This window comes from Hyposmocoma kahamanoa, unplaced genomic scaffold (genome assembly GCF_003589595.1).
Source record: "Hyposmocoma kahamanoa isolate Upper Pololo Valley unplaced genomic scaffold, ASM358959v1 100021, whole genome shotgun sequence".
Taxonomy (NCBI): domain Eukaryota; kingdom Metazoa; phylum Arthropoda; class Insecta; order Lepidoptera; family Cosmopterigidae; genus Hyposmocoma; species Hyposmocoma kahamanoa.
The window spans coordinates 8,736,324-8,753,548 of NW_020653200.1; the positions used below are offsets into that span (position 1 = coordinate 8,736,324).

Genomic DNA, 17,225 nt, shown 5'->3' on the forward strand with positions numbered 1-17,225 from the left:
GAAGAAGTTATACTGTACGAACTTTGCGGTTTACCTACACCAATGGATTTTAGGAATTTCCAGGTGTTAACGGGGGAAGAATGTAAAATATTTTCATAAATATGTTTACGTTTGGGCAGCCAATTACCATTACCATTTGATTACACCTATTTCTTATTTTAGTAGAATATTTACTTTTTTACTACTAGATGTAGGGTTCCAAAACATTTCTTTCTCTATTGCCGTATTTGATGTCAGTAAAGATTGCTACTTCACTCATTATTGGGTCATTGAATGTTCAATTTAGCACTTTGCTAAAGTTGTGAAATTCCTCTATATAAAAACCATATGTAATGAATGTAAAGTCTAGTCAATACGGTAGTCCATCACTCAGCTTCAAACTTATTTTATCTCAACAATTCTCTTTATGTATTATCCGAGCGGACCTTGATACATAATATATATATTATGATGTATTGTTGTACTCGATAAACTTAGCTACTCGAACAGTAGAGTTCGGTGAGTATAGACTTGATAACATTCTATTCATAGAGAACCGTTTTGAATACTTGCAAATTTGGTTCAAAGAGTTATTAATATATGTAGTAGTGGTATATTTTAATTCTGTACCTTTTAAACATGTCATACAAGACAGGTGATGACAAAGAGTTTAGATGTAAGTCAGTGCAATACGGACTGAATAATCACAGTACAGTGTAATAAAAAAACTGACCTCAAAAGTCATTTATCCCCTAGTTTGCCACTCTTAGAGGTGGAATATATTCTTCAAATTTAAATGGTACCACTACTGAGGTACCCACTTTCCAAAAAAAAAGAATCATCAAAATCGGTTATCGCGATTTTACGAGTTATCGCGTAATATACGTACAAAAAAAGAACGTACAGTCGAATAGAGAACTTCCCCCTTTTTTCGAAGTCGATTAAAAAATATTTACACTTATTACTTAATTTTGTCGCTACAGGCCTGATGTAAATATAAAAAGAAATACTATTAATATAGTTAATCAAACTTTTTCTGGATGCCAATAACATTTCTTTGACCAAGTAGTTAAATTCAGATTCTTTCAGTTACAAATAATTAAAATATAACACATAGCAACAAATATAAATACCATTCTTAGGTTTTCTCGATTTTTACACATAAGAAATGAAGCTATTTTTCCGGATTTAAATCGCGTATATTGGTTTTTTCCAAACAAAACAACGTTTCGGGCCCTTTACAGGTATTGATATAATTATCAACCACACATTTTCTAAATTGTATTATTTTATATTATAAAGTTTCGACGTACTAACCAAAGAAACTTTGTACTGTTGCCTACTCAAATTCCCAGCTGCAAAAAGGATCAGCATCAGAATGGTTTTAAATGACGAGTGTCCATCAAGTCAACAACCAGACTGAAATGCGTCTCCTTCTTTTTGCTTAATGGCGGTACCCTTTAGATTTCGCCAGTATCGAGTTTTCCGCTTAGTAATTGTAAGGGCTTCTGTAGACTCTGCTATTCAGTGATTACTGTGTCACAATGTGATATACAAAATACTTACTTATTAAAGTTTAAATTTTGAAGCTGCAGAGCTGTTGAATTGCCTGAAATGGACAGAAAACAATATATATAGACAAATGTTAGTAGGTATGTTAGGCAGGACGAACAAATTATAATCTTATGTTATAGTTGGTTATATAATCACAAAGGACATTGATCCAATACGTATGCACATGACTTAAACTAACGCGTCTCCAAGGGGCTACGTGAAATTAATTAAAGAAATGTCAAACACGACGTTGATGTCTTTTTTAGTTTACGCTGAAGAAAACAACATGGTAGGGCCAATATTATCCAAATTTGACGTTTAAACGTAAACTTCAATACAGACCAGCTTCCCATCAAACAATAGATTGATATGCTAAAACCCATTATGAGAGCGAAGTCTGTTCAGATTATTTATTAAGGATGGAATAGGATATTTATTTATACGGAAAGTTTTCAAAACCAATTATAAGTATCAATGTTTGTAAGTTGTAAATAGTTAAATCATTAAAAACATTTAAACAACTTTTCTTCATATAGATATCAATCGTGTTGGACTGATAAATTATTAAACGTGGGCGGTAATATTGAGAAATAGGTAGGTACGTTTGGAAAATGTAAGAAGACGTCAGGAATTTTAAACATGAGATATATTCACCGACTGTCAATTAAATTAGACCATTTTTAAATAATCCATTTGAGTGACGGGAATTGTATGGTGTGTACGTCGTATCACTGTTTCTGGAAATGCACACCGTGTTTTGACCCTGGCGCGCGGCCAACCAGTGTACACGACGCACACTATTGCACTTATAATAATTCTTATATTCGATTACCGTAGAAGCAAACACGTACGCTCTATATAACCTGAATTCTGTACTAATTTCTAGACGATATCAATAGAATGTCCTATCGTTTAGTATAACTTCAATCAATGTTATAATATAGCCTACAAGACGGTAGTGTAGGGATGAAAAGTAAAACCTTTCACGAATTTTCTTGATCCGTCTCGCAGCACCATTATCGATCAACCTGTATTTTTTATGTTTGTTGTTTTTATGAGAGTACAAATTAATTTTATTTATTTTTATTATTATTATATTTAAATCATCAAAATTATTATTTTTTTGTTTAATTATTACACCTGCTATATATAGCCCATTAGAAAATAGCACCGCTACTATAAAATATTAATCTGTTTTATAATTTACTTAAATAAAACATTTTAATATGGACCTTTGCCAGTGAATGTAAAATTACAAATTATTAAAAATTGTACGCCTAATTCTGTCGCTACGTATTGACAGTTTTTCGTTGAAAAATCATTTCGTCCGCTAGCGTAATTTTGCTGTCGCGTGGGAAGCTCAATGAAATCCTACATTTGACGCTTTTGATTTTTCACGAGCGCCACTTTGAAGATTGCAAAATATCGTTGTGTAAATAATCTCTTTTCATCCATCGTCCAAAGAATGAGAGAACATTAATTAAACACATGTCACCTCCCACGCCACAGTCTGTTTATCCCCCTTTTGTATATATCACTCGAAGCTACCTTTATTTCCATTATACCTGGTATAGGTTACACCGGATTTGTTATGACATCTTTTGTAACCAGCTTTAAACCAGTTATGTCTGTTTTTATCACTGGTAAACTCACGATAAAACGTACCCTCTATGTATAACCGTGAGTTTATATAAGATATTCCGTATTGTTATATTACATTTTTCATATAGCTGAAAGATCTGCGAATGAAATTGTCTACCCCTCTCGTTTATTCCCTTCAACTGTTTGAATTGCAAGATAATATATAAATGGCCTTGTATAAACAACGTCCTTTAAATTTATTACAGACATTTTAATTTCCTTTAAGAAATAGTAAATCATTATAATTTTATTCATAACAGTGTAACATTAGTTATACTATTATGTATTACAATAGAGAAATTGTTACTAAACATTCCTAACCGTACAAAACTTACAAATAAGATCCATAGGTACATTGGTACGAACTGCCGAACTCTTTTTCAATTTGAGAGCAACCATTCTTCCACTGGATTGACCCGCTCTTTTCTTTTTAAATGTAATAAAACTAAGTTATTAAAAATGTCGTTTTCTTCTATGTTATAGAGCCAGGCAATGAGAATCGTGCGTACCGTAGGCCAGGCATTTGAAGTATGCCACAAGATGCAAGTAAACATGCCGGAACAACCAGTGCCGTCCACTTCATCAGCCATCGACGAGCCAGTTCCCACTGAACGAACGAGTGACGTAGCTGCCTCCAAAGGTCTGATGTCAACCCGCAAATCCGTAACCGAATCAACAAAAAGTAGTTCTAAACTTACACGTTTCTTACAGTTTTCTGGAAAAGCGGCAACGATGGCGTTTGCCGACGGTACCGAATTTTATAAGATATCCGACACGTTTCGCAAGCGTCGCCACCGTTGTCGCTCCTGAGTACGGCCAAGGGGCCTTTTTCACCGTCACGTAACCGCTATTCTGCAGATAAACACAATCCCTGACTTTTTTCCTTATTTACTTAAAAGTCTCGCCCTCGTCCCCTAGTATGAAATATTAATTTGGTGGACTTTTATACTCTACGTTACGACGTAGATGCCCAATGAATGCATTCGGGTAGAAACGGTTAGTCGACAGTTTACTTGGAGATGATCCACATCAAGTGCATTGAGTGAACAATCCAATTAGCAAGCACGACGACCAGTGTACCACGCAACTGTACGTGACAGGCTGTCTATTGCTCGTTCCATATGCTTTGTGAAATTCTTTGCTGATGCGAAATTAGCAATAGCGAAATGTGACAATATAAGAGCGAATGGTAAAACATGAATACAATATGTATTTGGATGTGATCTTTTTGAATGCTTATCTAGATTATTAATAAACGTGAATCGTCAACGACATTAGAGGGCTTGTACTGACTGAATTACATTCTTGTAACTTTTTTTTCTCAGGAAAACACATTACGAGCAAGACTCGTGTGTTTTCAAGTGGAAACGTCTTACATGTAAATAAAAACATAAAATCAGACGAAATGTGAAAAAACGGTGTTTTTTTTTATCTTATTGCTTTTGAACACTTTCATTCACACGATGCGTTAGTGTTGTGGTTGCTGAAATCATATCAGCATTTTCTAGGCTTCTAATTATAGTTCTCATTTCGAAATGCTTGTTTAATCATTCATTTTAACACTGACCATTTGGCAACAAGAATTAAAGACCGTAGAAAAGTCATACCTTGCAATAAATTGATATTTTGCGGCAGGTAAACAGCTAATAAAATTTTAGTGTTGAAATAACAAGTTCTATGAAGGTACGAAACAAACTGCTGATTTACACGCGGCCTACATAACCACAATTTTCACCTTGTAATTGGAGATTTTGAAATATTCTGGAAAAGCAGTTCATTCAACGTTCAATTCAAATAACAAGTGTCACAATATCGTTGTGGGTTATTTTTGATGAACAGCTTTTATTCCACAACTTTCAAAAATAACTATGAAAACTTCCATCAATTACTTTATAGATTGTGATGATAAAGAAGTAAAATACTGCGTCAATTTCCGAAAATAACAAAACTAAAGTAATACATGGTTTCTATTAAAAGAAACCATGTATTATGCCATTTCATCTCAACCAACAAATAATAACAGAAAAGCATACAAAATAAACATTCAACTAATAATTATAGACAGAAACGGTTAAAGGTTTACGTTAAATCGCCACATCTTACCTAACATCTATTTCTCTTTTCTCATCCGTGTGGGTGGGATATAATTAGCTTTTATGTATAGTTTTATGACATACAACGCAACGGGTAACAGCTGGTTTGATGAAGTACGTCATAATTTTACGTCCCTACACCTTAGTTTACATAATACTACTGTGCCAATGTCAATATACGTCTACAGTGCGGTTTTTGCAAGCATTTTCCAAATTTACATCCCATAATGTGTTTTCCAGGTATTCGAGTAATTTATTTCATTTCTTCAATTTTATCAAGCCTTCTGACGACTTTCATATGATTATGATACCTCACTAATTCTACAGCAAATTTTTATTAGTAAAAGTAGCAATAATAATTATAATCGGCAGAAGGAGCATCAGAATGCGGTGCTTCGGAGTCAGGTGCTGTTTCTGCTTCAAAAATTGCTGTGGAAGAAGGCGCTGTTGGCGGCGAAGAACCTTCCCGACCAAAACACCTTGACTTGTTGCCTCCACCACCGAGGAAGGACGGCGGTAAAAAATCACCACTGGTATGTATGGTATTGAGTATTGAGCATGTGTTACGATAAGTGTAATTAATTTGATAATTATTAATAATAACCGGTCATTATTAATAATTCACTACTCTCTTCGATAATAATAATAAATCTCGCCAGTGCAATTGCAAATGAAAAAACGCAAAGAAATAACTCTTGCCGCAACACGTTAAGCTTTTTCGTATACTAACCTAACATAAAGGGGGCCGAAACAGCTCAAAAAGGCAAACAGGTTCGGTTCTGGCTGCTGTTGCTTTCCATTGAGTAATATTTGTACCCGAAAGGTTAATTCCTGCTTGCGATATTATATTTGTAAACAACATAAAACTGAAAATTAATTACAATTATCAGTACTTAGGGTTAATTATTAATAATCACTGGTAAAAGTAATTAATGTATTACTTTTACCTCGAATTTCGGCAATTATTAATAATGATTAATGATAATTTCCGATTAATCACACTTAATATAAAAACAATGATGAAATGTTAAGGTCATTTAATAGACTCTTTTTCAGCTATTACTCTTCTCCCCAACTGTATAGAATCATAATTATTTAGCTAATTAATACAGTCACTAAACGTATTGTTTTTTTAAACCCTCCGGTACAAAACAATGTACACCAAAAAGTCAATTATGTTATCCATCCGTAAGCTAACAATCTAGATGAATTTAATTAGTCCAAACACCATAGTTCTACTGTAAGGGTGCGTCCCCATTATGTCGTGACGACAGATCGACACCTCCAATTAACACTACGCCCACGTTTTGGACCTGTTCTGTTTTTATTTTGTTTTTTGTTTTTTGTCTTTTTTGTATAAAATTTGTTTTTTTTGCTTTTGTTTTCGAGTTTTGTTTTTTGTTTTCTAAAAAATTCGAGGAATATAGTATTAGTAAATAAATATAGCTATTTACAAAAATAACAGAAGATGACCAAAACATAAAGTTGGCTCAGTGTTCATTGAAGGTACCGCGATAGTCGTGCAGTTTAAAGTGACGTGGCGTGTATATTTAAATGAAGTTGTTCACATATAGAACAACACGATTAACTGTCGTTCACGACTTTTTGACGTTACGACGACAGACTGTCTAGTCAATGGGAAAAGCTAGAACGACCGTCGTGGGAACAGCTTGACACGATATTCGTTCAACGATAATATAAACGTCCACGACAAAGTCACGGCAGACAGTCGTGATATGGGAACAGGCTAGACGCGACAGTCGTCCAACGATAAATAAAACGTTACGAATATAATGGGAACGCACCCTATGTAGTTGAGTAGTCTGCAGTCTGTCCTGGTTGAGCATCAGATTAAAGTCACCACATTTTATTATAATGTCGTCGGATTTCCATAGTACCCATACCAAATTTCAATTGGATCGGACAAGTGGAAATAAAATAAATATTCATGTTATCACTGAGATCCCTGTACCAAATTAGAAAACAGATGAAGATCTTTAAACAGCAGAACAGATGATCATCAAATATAGCTAAGAACCATGTCGATTAAATTAACCTTCAAATAATAAAAATCGCTTTGAGTTCAGTCCATCCATATGGAAACTACGATACAGTAGATAGACAAAGAAGCACCCGAATACACAGAGAAAGGCTTTGAATTTATTATTGTTCCCCTCTTCTAGCGATAAGAGTTCCTTAATAATTGAAACAAACACAACAAAACACTTCAAAAAAATACTTTTAAAAGTCAAAATGTTTAGGAAATGAAACTAATTTTTCGGATCTGATTCACATATAAGCACTCAGAAAGTTTTGCGAAACAGAAAAAAACGGTTTTATGGGTATAATTTTTTAAATTAAATATTTTCAAAGGACTCTACCGTGTTTACGCAATGTTTCATGGTGAACCAATTTTTGAAATACATTTTCTAGTCCGCCTCAGACACCTCTTACTGCCTATTCGAACGTTGCTATTGTATACTCCGGCGCAGAAAACTGTGTCCCTTTGAATTTATTTCTTATTTTAAGAAATAGAAAGAAGTCACTTGGTGCCAAATCAGAGTTGTAAGGGGAGTGACACAAAAGTTTAAGACTCTTCTACCACGTACCGTTTATAATGAATTTTAAGCAGTGAAATATTTAATTGAGGAGAATAAGCGAATCACATATGAATACAGACATTCAGCGCGTATTATAGATCGGATCGGGAAGTGTTCACGAGCATCTTCACGAGAGGAGCTTGGTTTGGGTGCCACTCAATCTCACCGATGCTCAGAAGCAGCCCGTGTGGAATGGTGCCGTAACATGATTGCTAAGTTTGAAGCAGGCTCGACTCGGTGCGTTTACGATATTATTACAGGTTATGAATCTTGGATTTGTCAATATGGTTCAGGGGGTCTACTCTCGATCTGCGTCCGACATTCGTCGGAAACAATTACTGTCAAATAAGTAATATTCGACAAAATTAAAAGACAAGTATCAAGTACGAAGCTTCATTCGCATCACGCGTCTTTTCATTTGGTCAAGTGTTGCTTATTTGGCAGTAATTGTTTCAGACGGAGATCGAGAGTAGACCCCCAGAAACGAAACGCCATTCGACGGTTTGGCTGTTTCAAATCGAACCAACGCCTACCAAAATTAAATGAGAGCGCATAGAAGACTTTGATTGCTAGTTTTTTTTACGGGGTATCTGGTGTTCCCTTATGAAATCAAAATAGCATTAATCCACCAAGGCCGGCTGAAGTCTATCAAACGATTCGTCCGGTTTTACTGACGAAACTTGACGCAGACCCATTTTTCATGAGACACTTATGTTTCAAATTAGCTCGTGAAAGAAAATGTAGAGGGAAATTAGAAATAGAAACATTATGATTTTTACCAGTAAATAAACGTATTTTCAAAATAAATCATAATTGGCCAGTATTTCATATAAAAAAACTTTTTTTAGCAAAATTTTCTGAGTACCCTGGTAGGTACATTGCCTTTTTCTAACAAACTAGCGTTTCAATGTCGTTGGTTTTTTTAAAAGACAAATGAATATACGTGATTCAAAAATATACTTTCGTATCTATTGACTTACAATCCAATGTTTAGCAATCGCGATAACCTAATTACTCAAATTTTTTATCAGACATTTTTATGCATTGTCCAACAATTTTCACATTGTCCAAAGGAAACAACAAAAGACGAACTTTAGGTATCTTGAACCGAGTATGACTTCAAAGACTGGCTGGCGATAAAAATTAGAAGTGGTCGCGACGTCCACTGATAAGTTCCGGCCTTTGATAATGTCCTCATTGCTTACGGTTTGTGCAACAAACTCGAACACCGACACAATTCATACATGCGTTAACTCTAAACAATATTTAAAAAATCGATAACGATATCTAACATAACAAAAACAAACACTTTTTCAAAACACGGTTTTTTAACAGACGCTTTTGTTTCCAAACTAAATAGCGAAATGAAGCAATGTTTAACAAACTCAAATGTCCATAATTCATATGTCCAGCGAACTATTAGACGATGATCTACTGTGGTGGTATTGCGTAGGTCTTCAAACTATCTATGTATTTTGAATACATTGCAATTCTCTATTGAAACTGTTTAAGATATTCATTCGATTTACGTGCTAAATGCCCATTACGATACGAGGTGTTTTATAGAACAACCGAGGGTTATTTAGAGTTAAGTAACAGGTCTGGCATCTCAAAAGTTTCCTGGATAACTTGACATGAAAAATAATAAAAGCATTTAGAAAATAGAAATTGACTCGACACCCCTGAGCGAGTCTAGTAATAGATGCCCAAATATGCAGGTAGGAACCCATATATGTATAATATAATATCTATGGTAGGTACCAATATCGAGTTCATTAATTGTGATACGTGATACGCTACAAATTTTAGAATGTATGCAAGTAATATTACAATAACTTAAAATTCTCTTGCGAATAGACAGTACTATGTCCGCAGTTCCTGAGTGTATAATAAATAAATAAACAAGGTTCTAGTGTATATCTTTCCATTTTACACTAAATGACTTTATGCAGAAACTCAACTATGAAACGGAGGACTTAATTACCAAGTTATTGTGAACACGTTTAGGTATATACATACACACAGAATACTCTTACAGGTAAAAATGCTTATTCGGGGATGTGACTTAACTCAAATTTTTTATTGCAGGAAGTCCTTTAAGTGTATGTGCGCCCACCGACATGTATATATACACACGTAAACATACTACTATAAACACACATACAAATCACAACTTACACAAAGACACGCACGCCACTGTTTAAAATATTGTTCTTCTTATTTGTCTATCATACTTTTTGCTTGCATTGTTTTACATATAAAATATTTGGCATTATAATATTTGTAGAGAAAATCCGATGGAAGACGTAGCATCTGTCATACAGTTTTATTATAAAAGTACGGTCGCTAATGTTCAACCTCATCTTCAATTCTATTCTTCAATTCAATTCAATTCTTCAATCTAAGTCCACCTTCAAAAAGTATTTGAGGGAAGTTATTTTTGAGAGGCAAAAGTTAGATAATTTGTAGCGCTTTGTATGGCGAGGGCTTCCAAAAAACACCAATTTGTAAAATTTATAATATTTTTTTTTTGTTATATATATTTTTTTTTAGTTGGTTTTTGAAATTTCATGCTTGCCACACCTGTACGCTTCCACGGACGCTCCCATCGACACGTTAACACTGACACACATTACTTACACATTGCTTTTTGCTGTGATACACCACTTCGCGTTACCCACTAGGCGATAGCTGAAAATCAGTGCGTTGCTTTTGGGCAACACCTGCACTGAACTATGGCCTGTTTGGCTTGCTGCAGCACTCACAACTTGCTTTTTAATTAATTGTAGATATATATCGTTTATTGTGTATATTTATTTGATTTCATTCCTTTTTGTTATATTGTATGTTTTGTTTTGAGTTTTTTCTTTTGTCATCTTTCTTTCTTTAGCTATTTGTTGTTTCATATTATTGTGTGTGCTTGTGGTAAGTCAATAAACGTATTCTATCTATCTATCTTAAAATGTTCCTCGCGTAATAATGTCAAGTAAAAAAAACCTAGACAAACTCTAAACGCTCCGACATAAAAGTCGTTAAAAAACAAAGATCTGCAACAAGCACGTAGAAAAATTCGTAACGTTTGATAGTTCATTGAGTAACGAGGGTTGAGAGAGTGTCAGCCACGGTATGCTGAAGGCGCTGCTTCAAACCCAGCCGGATCAAACGAATTGTTCTTAGTGTTCGATCTTTCTATTAATAATTATAACAAACTAGTGAAGTCATTTCCCCGAAAACAATTGAATATCACGGTAATAAAACATCGAGAAAACGGAAGGTCTTCCCTTAAATTAGGTTGTGGCTGTTTCTAGTAATCCGAGGCAAAAAGCACAGAGCTCTGCTCTAGCTGAAAATCTGTACTTCGTGACTTTATGTCTATATTACGTTGGTGGCTAGGAATTCGTGGTCTACGTTATATTATTATAAGATTTAATTTCATCAAGTGAAATTAAAATTTTCAGTAATAATTACTAAAAACAAGCCTTGCTTTTTCTGTTATGTTTAACCGCATCATAATTAAATGGTTGCATAGAAACCCTCACTTACCACTTGCAAAAATTTATTGGTTTTGACAGTTTACTAAGCTAAGAGCCGGAATCGGTAAACAAGAGGACCGTCAGAAAAGTCAACTGACGTTAAATTAATAGCAACTGCGAGGGACTGACGGTGTTTGTAATTTGTTTTGTAAGCAATTGTAAGGAAATTATTGCGTAGATCTCAGAGTCTTTGAAATTTTATGTTTTTTTTTCTCTCTTCCTAAACGGTAGTAAATATTCTCGATATATATTTAGTATCCCGAGGGTCTTACTTGACTTTTGTGGATGTAATTTTCTGTTGTTTATTTTTTATTTTTCTTTCATTTCACTTGTTTGATAACGAGGTTATATCTATTATTTACTCGTTTAATTAAAATGATATATAGCTGTTAAATACCTTGCTATAGCAATACAAAATAAAATTGTTATCAAAAGGTTTGTGATAAATGGAGTTTCAAATTTATGGGAATATAAAGTAGGTGTCAGTAATAAAGTACACTTACAAAAATGCACTGTCCCCAAGCTTGTTCCCAAGCATACACTGACCGGCACATACATAACACACACACGCATACACACATACACATATACACTCAAGCAAGCAAGCACGCACGCATAGGTACGAATGTTTTATGTACTTGCTTATTGTTTTTGTTTTTAATATAAAATTATTTACTTTAAAATATTACTATAAATATTACATACACCTCTGTCAAAGTTGACGTCAAATGAATGGCAATTAAGTTGGAGTTGGGGAGAATGGAAGCCTAAGGGTCATTAAATTTCGGTTACAATCATTGGACACAAAAACAGACCTTATTTTGTATAGTGAAATAAAATTTTGGGAGACTCGAATCTACAATAGATCAAGAGATCCGTGTCTTAGGGTCGTATTCCAGAACTCTACTCAATACTCAAATCAGGACTTGAGTATTGCAGTGAGCACTGAAAATCATACTCAAGTCCTTCCCATTAGAGTCGTATTTCCAATGCTTGAAATCATACTCAAGTCTGCTCAAATCCTGACTTGAGCATTGAGTAGAGTTCTGGAATACGACCCTAAGAGCTGTTGTGTAACAGCGACTTTTAGCAGCGATACAAACGCAATGCAGTAGCGATACATAGTTATAATAATATATTCTCACACCTAACTCGTTACAACGTGCAAATTTGTATTAAATTTAATATTAACATAAAATAACCGCTGATGACATTAAAATATTCCAACCATCAATTTACATTTCAGATATATGTGGATAGAAATAAATGTATTATTATAATTTAATATATTATTAACTACATTTATGATTCAATGAATGTGACTGAAACTTGCAATAAGTAATTTGTTATTTTTTCTACGAAAAGAAAATAATTTTTTCGCAAAAAATTATGTGCATGTGATCAATTAATAAAATGTTCTTTTTCTTAACTTAGAAGAAAAATTTTAACGCAAATTGTATCTTTCATAAGAATCAATGTTCGAGAAAACTCTCCAAGAAAAATAGCTTAACTCGAGAATTAACACGAATGCTCACTAAGAGAAAATGAAATTCCGCATTTGCATCCCAGTAAGTACATTATGATATCTCAGAAATCGCTGAGATTTTACCACGAGTAATTGAGTTTACATCTTTACTGCAAATGATGAAGTTAGTTAATTATAATAATATGTTTCGATTGTAATCAGTATCTACTTAATCAATAAAACTCGGCACCTAATATGTCAGAACTTTTGATAAATTTCTTTTTTACAATTACAGTCATAGCGCCTTTTTATTTATTTACTTCCTTAACAATAGTGATTATGTTGAAAAACAAAAATATAATTAAAAAAACGTATACGAAATACAATTAAGACCGAATAACACACAGTATTAACAAGTCATTAATGAAAAATATATATATATATATATATATATATAATGAATAAATACAACGTCAATTAGATTTCCTTATCACGTTTAAATACAAATTAATGTCAAGTGCCTCCATCAACAAATTCATTAACATGGTAATATTATTTTTCCCACAAGAAATGTTTCAAACACTTTTTGAAAGATAATAGGATCCCGTGCTATTTTAAGTTCAGTAGGGAGACTATTAAACATTTTTGTTGTTTGGTACCTTGGACTTGGAATATTGTAATACATTTATAATATTTAATTTGATGCTATTACATCATGTCTGTCTTTTCTCCTAGAAACAAGCCTCTTCGATTCGGTCTACTTACTAATTTCTGACAAAGATATATAACAACTCCAAAATATAAAGACAAGGGACTTTTAATATAAATAGATGTCCAAAGTACACGACGGTCTACACGACTCCCAGTTTGAAATTGTAATCGATGCTTCTCATTGCTCGTTTCTGTAGGGCGAAGGCCTTTTTCAAGTTATATTATATACTTAGATGAATTCTGTTATTAGTTGACTATTTTCGACGTCATAAATTTATGTTATTCAGTCACGCCTATTAACAACTCTAAAATATAGACACAAGGGGAACAGTTAATATAGATTGATGTCCCAAGTACACGACGGCTTACACGACTTCCAGGTTGGAATTCTAACCAATGTTTCTTATTGTCCTTTCCTGACGGGCGAAGGCCTTTAACACGTTATATTATATACTTACTGCTTCCATGGTCGAACGGTTACCATGCCGGACTGCCACGCAGAGGTCCCAGAAATATTTGTATGGCCTACATTTATTTCTCTCGTGAGTTTGGGTGTAATTTGTGGTTGTCTATGTGTGTGTCCATGGCACCCGCGACACAGGCTTCCCCAGTGCGGGCTATGTTGAGTGTGTGCGTTATGTGCGTTACTTAGAGGAATTCTGTTATAAGTTGACTAATTTCGACTTAATTAATATTTGTTATTCTGTCACGCCTATTAACAACTACAAAATATAGACACAAGGAACTGTTAGTACAGATAGATGGACAAAGTACACGACGGTTTACACGACTCCCAGGTTGGAATTCTAACCAATGGTTCTTATTGCTCTTTTCCGTAGGGCGAAGGCCTTTTTCACGTTATATACTTAGAGGAATTCTGTCATAAGTTGACTATTTTCGAGTTCATAAATTTATGTCGGAAAATCATGTATTACATAAAACTTTACTGTGCATTTTCTTTCGGTACAATGAAAATAATCGCTTCTCGTCCTAATCAATATTTTAATAGACTTCGTGAAGTCGATACGGTTCTAGCGTTTATTGTTAAAATTATTGCAAGCGATTAATCTGTTATTTGCAATGGTTGCTGAGAGATTTATGACGAGCGGTACTTATATTCGAATCGCAAAATTAATTTTCACGATTGCAATTATCCTTAGTATCTATTTAACAACTTTAGGACAAGCCTATTTTGGGAACAGGGCATTTTTTTAGTGTTACTTTGTTATTAATTTCTTTAAAGTCCAGGTTCTAAATTAACTTCAGAACTTCACATAGTATATACGAATGTTTGTAGTACTACCTGCGCTTAAGAAAATTAAACAAAAAGTTTTAAGGTTTAGTTTTAATTAGTATCTTAGCAAGTATGGTGGGTTATGGTAAGTTCATGGCCGCACCACCAAACAGTTACCAACATTTTTGCAAGTAAGTTTCATTTTTTGGCCAAGAATCCATTTTTGATTACAAATAAGTCATGTCGAGTCATTAATAGAATGCAACTTCCAACGCGATGTTGTGAACATGACTGCGTTCCGGTTTTGAGGGGTAAAGGTGCTGGTAAGCGAATTTTGGTGGTACAGGCATATGGGACTTGTCAACTTATGTTTCAGGGCTACTCAGGGTGACAAGCGCAATGGCAGTGCCCCACAGATCTTTTTGATTTAAAGCTCTCAATAGCACTGCACCTGCAATGGATATTCGTGTCGCTTGCCACCAGACGCAAGACTTGTTCTTCCCGTCAGTTGTCACGATAACAAAATGCGTGTGTTACATTTTTTAGTTATTGTATATTTCACAGATATAGCACAAATGTGTAATATATAATTTCAGTTCAATATTTGTGTCGATCAACTTTCATTCGATCGAATAATTATTATTAAAATCTGAAAATAGTGTTCACGCATAATAATCGACCGCCCACAGACGCTTTGAGAATGTGAACAATAAATCAAATACATAATAATAATATCATCACTACGCCGATATAGCTTCGCCAATACCAAGATGTGGATCGAAAATTATCCTCGTGTTTTCCATTGCTTATCGATTCTGACGTGAGTCGAACAATATTTGCCGTATAAACAAAACAGGAAAATTATTGTTTCGAAATATAATGTTTTCATGCAGACGTGAATAAATTTAATTAAAATGTTATAATCCTCTTTATCAGTTTCAATTTGAATGTTTGTTTATTCACGTTTATTTGCTTTAACAGAAAATGCTTCGATGGACAAAGTTGTGATTGTTTTATTTATTGTACAAAACGTTCTATGCAAATACATAGGTATTTTGTGGTTACAAACTTTAATGGAAACTGTAGCAGTGTTCTCGATTTGTGGCAATTCAGAACACGCCCGACTGCGCGATGTTACGAACACTTACTATGCCAGAACTGACTTAGTTTACTCAAACAACAATTGGAACACTTTGCATAGTGACTTCCAAAACCTGCAACCATGTAGGCAGACACTATTCAGAATATCTAAGTACATTGATATTTAGAAGGTTGTGGATAAGTCAAATAATCATTTATTCCATAGCTACAATAAATTTACACTTAAAAACGTCACTTTTAAGCTACTATTCGTTCACTACGCTGACTTCCCTGAGAAGAACGAGCAAGAAACTCTAGGGATTGCACTTTTCAAATAAACTTGAATGCTATGGAATACACACTCAACATACACACTCAAAACACTTTGTAGGTATACACTATGAATCAAATTTATGTGGAATCTAGAGCCATGTCGTCTTTCCATATATCTTTATCTAATACGTAGTCTTCAATTTTGTATTACGACTTTTCAATTAATATATTTTTATTGCAGTTTTTAAACTTAGGAAATGATAATCTTATTATATTATGTTCCGGAATCTCATAGTTCCCTATAAGAGTCGTTTACCTTGGTTAAACGAAATCGTGATACCATGAGTTTGGTCATAGCTCTAAGTTAATATTATGCATATCTTCTTTCTTATTGAAATTATGTATATTTTTACGGGCATACAAAATATTTGAGTAAATGAACTGTGATGCCACAGAATTGTTCTTAGCATTCGATCATTGTATTAATAATTATAATAAAATAAATGTTATGAACCATTTTAATATACGGCGTTCGGAACAATGATTTTTTAAAATTATTGTACAAAATTGGCATTCCGGGTTTAGTGAAGAAAAAATGTCCTGTGGGCTGACCAGCGACCTCAAAGTCATCGTAAGCATTCGCAGCAAATAACAAAGTTTATTACCACCGACACCCTATCTTTATGATAATTCATAAGATTGCATTGAGAGTGGCAAAAAGCAATTTTATTTATTTATGCATAGAACATTGGCTATAGAGCCATTAAATATAGAGCGGTTAATTGATTAATCCAAAAGAGTACCCCTTAAGAATTTTGCCAGTATCGAGTTTTTAAGTTTAGTAATTTTAGAGGATTCTGCACGTTCTGTTATTCATCGAGTACCTATTGCATAAGAATGCTAAAACTAAAATTTTATTCGTGTAACTACAAAAACCCTTTATTTTTTCCTTATTTTTCTGTCAATTCTCAGACATTTGTAAGATTTCTGTCTGTCTTGTCACAATCTTTTAAAATAACACAACTTTTTAGACAACGACAATGCAATATTATGGTGTATAGA

The 17,225-nt window shown here is 33.9% G+C and overlaps 1 protein-coding gene across 6 annotated transcripts in view; it reads left to right on the top strand.

The window, feature by feature from the left end:
- Positions 1-17,225, top strand: part of LOC113230571 (carboxyl-terminal PDZ ligand of neuronal nitric oxide synthase protein) — a 206,509-nt gene that overhangs the window by 167,283 nt on the left and 22,001 nt on the right. For all 6 annotated transcript variants that reach the window (XM_026464994.1, XM_026464924.1, XM_026464602.1 and 3 more), the window contains exons 6-7: positions 3,658-3,814; positions 5,640-5,800. In XM_026464994.1, the coding sequence (XP_026320779.1) occupies positions 3,658-3,814; positions 5,640-5,800 (318 nt within the window). The remainder of the gene's footprint in view (positions 1-3,657; positions 3,815-5,639; positions 5,801-17,225) is intronic.